Below are 3750 nucleotides of genomic sequence, written 5' to 3'. Positions count from 1 at the left end.
ACTAACACCTTTTCAAAAAAAAAAAAAGGATAAAAGAAAAAGAAAAAGTAGAAGAAGATGATCATGATAAGCATAACTGACACATGAGCCTAAAAGCATGGTACATCAAAAAGATACTGCATGGTGTTGGCAAACATGCTCTCATGGATAGAAATAATGAGTGGCCTTTTTGATCTAAATATCTGAAACCTCACTTAATGAAAGCATGAAAAAGACATTTCTCTTTTTTTGATTTCAATGTCCTTCAAACTTCTCAAACTTCTGAGGAAAAGACACATACGCTAATTACACGATGTGGCGAATAGCATACTCATAAAGTTGTGATACCACCACAATTCTAAACTCATTCCAATGCATTAAGCATGATTTATGCCAAAGGCCATCAAATAATATAAATTTAAGAAATGATCAATGGTGTTTAAAACAAGGCCTCAAAGATAGACATAGCTTATAAACCAACAATCATGCTTTAAAATCAATATGAAGCTTACAAACCTTAAAGCCAGATCTCCGTATTGCAATTGCTACTGACCGGAACTGAGGATAATCTTTCAACTTAGAAACAACAAATGATCTCCCAATCTGTACAAGAACAGCATAATAAGATGCAAATTGAATGACACACACCAGAAATAAATAAAAAATCGAAGTAAGCATGAAGCGACGGATGAAGATTAGTGAAATGAGGTATGCAACACAACAATAAGTTGCTTTTGTCAATGAACAGTAATGCGGTAAGACATAACTTTAAAAGTTTCATAGAAAATCAATTAACAAACATACTGTTCTGCCTAGAAGGAATGCTGCTCCTGCACCAACAGTTGCACCAATAGAATCCGCAACGAAGCCCACAGGCAATCCAAAAAGATAACCACCACCAAGCTGAAAGATGAAACACAGTACCTTGTAAGGTTAAAATTTTATTCCTTTCTCATTTAATGTTTACAAGGAGGTCTCAATCTAAAAGTACGCACTGCAGAGTAAAAAATGTCACATAACAACAAGAAATTGAATAAGACAGGCCACAAACAAATAAAGAAAACAAGAAGTGAAAGATTATAAGGATAATTTAATATTACATTAACTGTAAGAATGCAAGTCAATCGTAGATTACTTTCATCCGATTTATGCAAAAAAAAAATCTTAGGGTAAAAAGTGGTTTCTTGTGCTTTTAATTTTCCAATAGGCAGAATAGAAGTTTTACTGACAAGTGTCAAGCCAATAAGAGCCAAGTTTACCGTATCATTACTCTAGATGTTTGCTCGTACTATTATGAAACACTAACTGTTGCAGGAAACACCTTCAGTCCAACTTCATATAATTACACCTGGCTACCAACTCATCTATAGAAACCTAATTCTAGGTTATTAATAGGTATTAACTCTAGCATATAGGCCTGACCAACAGCTGCCTAAAACGGCCATGCACAAAGATCTGAACAAAGCAGAGACTGGAATCAGTAATGCATTTTGCATCCAAAATCAGTGGAAAAAGGTAAGTTCCAGTGACATGGAAACCATGCCTACCGCACACAAGACAACAATTAACAAGGAATGCAAAAATCAGGACCATTGCTCCATATCCCACAAGGAGGGAAAACCCAATCGTAAGTTAAAAGGGCAAAATAAACAAGAAAAAAATTTGCATGATGTTACAAAATGGTGATAAATTTGGCTACACAGAAGCATCAGAACAGGGTTTAATCGCTTACAGTAAGCACTGAAGCTGGAACTGCCAAGACTGTCAAAGGAATGTAAGCAACAGCCCTGCACATCAACTGAGAAAAATGAGTTGAAAGGGAAAAAAATGCAATACTTCAGAATTAAGTCATTTACAGTTAATCAATTACCAGCAAACCGGGCAATTACCCACCCAAAATATTTATATTTAGAGGTATTCAACATAACAATGAGAGGAGAACATTAATACTCATTAGGGGGCCTTCTATTCATCCAATGATAGAGAACACATCCAGTTACATTCTTCCGATGTTTCACATAAAGAGGGTGATGCAGTTTCCATTTACATAAAATAGGATATACACAAACATTTGCTAAAGACTGTAGGAATAAAGCAAAGGGACAAAACTTTCAACTCAACCCCCAGGCTTGACAATGTCTCAATGACAATGAACAACTTAAATTAAACTTTGCAGATTGATGTATTACCATGATCAATACACATAATTGAACTGCATTAAAGAATTAAGCAAACAAAAAATTAGATGCTAATTAAAAACAAAATGATATTGGGATGGTTTGAGTGACTCACAGGACAAGGGGACCCCAGGGTCCAAGGTCCCTATCAACCCATGATAAAAAATCCTTCAGAATCTGCAAAAAGAAAAAACTTATTTTCACCAACACAGATTGTAGCAAAATAACAACCGGGATTAATTTAAACACTGATTGTTAACATTTGAAAGCTGGGGAGAACTGGAATTCCCTGAGGCTCAGAATTCATGACCCTAGTCAATTTTGGATTTCTCTTCATAACTCTTGCCTTCTATTACTCCAACTTTGCACTTTGTAGTAATTTCGGCATTGGAATACCATTAGGTAAATACATTGGGTTCAAAGCACAAGCTTGGTTGCAAATTAATCCAGAAATCTATGAACAAAATCACAAATTTGCATTTATGATCTCGTGTCCTAAATTCAAAATTGGAAAGCATATGCAAACAGCTCCCAAAATGCGCCACATAGATAACGCATTGAACTAGCAAAACCCCACATTTCAAATCTTCAAGTAATACAACCACTTAAATATCCAGAATTTACAAACCAAAAAGTGAAAACAAGAAAAACCCGGATTAAAAAAATAAAAACAAAAATTCATAGAAACAGGCAAGATCATCAATCAATAAGAGAGAACAAAATTAACCAGATTGAAAAGAACCCACAAAATTGACAAAATAAAACAAAATTATCGATCAAAAAGAGACAACAACAATAACCCATATGAGAACACCCAAAAAAAAAAGAAAAATTATCAATCATTAAGAGAAATAAAATTCACCCAGATCAAGAGAACGATCGAACCTTTTCAACAGGGAGGGTGAAACAAGCAAAAATAACGGTAGCTAGAAGAAGAAGAAGAAGAGTGATCCTGAGAGCAGAGCCCCAGGTGAAAGCCATTGACAACCTACGACGCCAAGGCCTACACTCTTCGTCGTGATTGTTAATATCAAAGATCGCTTGTTTCAACGATGAACGCGCCCTCAATCCTTCTATGGTTGCCAGATTTTAAAGAGTTCAAAGAAACAACAAAAATGTACTACAATCTATTTAGCTTTCCTTTAGGTTTTGCCTTGGCGGTTTTAGCCTAACAAACACTCAAGGATTCCTGGGTTTTTGTCTGATTGCTTTTATTTCAATTGTTTTTTGGGATTTTTGGGTATTGAAATGGATTTCGGATAGGCTTTGCAAGAGTGTAGGAAGCATCGTTTTTTTATCATTATTTTGTTTGATTGCAGGTAATTTAATTACTACTTTTTTATTACCTACTTTCGGAGGAAAAGAGCAATTAAAACGGGACGTTGGATTTATTTATTGCGTGTGATGGAGGGTAAAGTTCAGTCCAGCCGGCCTACAAATGAAGGGCGTTTTCTGGTTCAATCAACTTGTTTTTTACTTTGCAATCATTTTTTACATCTTATGAATAGGGGTGTGCGTCGTTCGATTTTATCGGTTTCGGTTCGATTTTGATCAAAAATTAATTAAAATTTTTTTCACTATAATTGATCGCATA

The 3750-nt window shown here is 35.1% G+C and overlaps 1 protein-coding gene across 1 annotated transcript; it reads right to left on the bottom strand.

Annotated features, from left to right (window-relative positions):
* Nucleotides 1-27: 27 nt before the first annotated feature.
* Nucleotides 28-3237, bottom strand: LOC110421662 (SNARE associated Golgi protein family). The gene is made up of 5 exons (XM_021435305.2): nt 3042-3237; nt 2272-2333; nt 1712-1766; nt 784-882; nt 28-582 (listed from the first exon to the last, which is right to left on the bottom strand). The coding sequence occupies exons 1-5, from the start codon at nt 3135-3137 to the stop codon at nt 463-465; spliced, it is 432 nt and encodes a 143-aa protein (XP_021290980.1). The 5' UTR covers nt 3138-3237; the 3' UTR covers nt 28-462.
* Between the last annotated feature and the right edge of the window lie 513 nt (nt 3238-3750).

The sequence above is a fragment of the Theobroma umbraticum genome, unplaced genomic scaffold (genome assembly GCF_002168275.2).
Source record: "Theobroma umbraticum cultivar Fairchild unplaced genomic scaffold, ASM216827v3 scaffold_130.0, whole genome shotgun sequence".
In the NCBI taxonomy this organism is placed as follows: domain Eukaryota; kingdom Viridiplantae; phylum Streptophyta; class Magnoliopsida; order Malvales; family Malvaceae; genus Theobroma; species Theobroma umbraticum.
The sequence above is the reverse complement of the archived record's forward strand: the minus strand, read 5'-3'. Positions and strand labels throughout refer to the sequence as shown.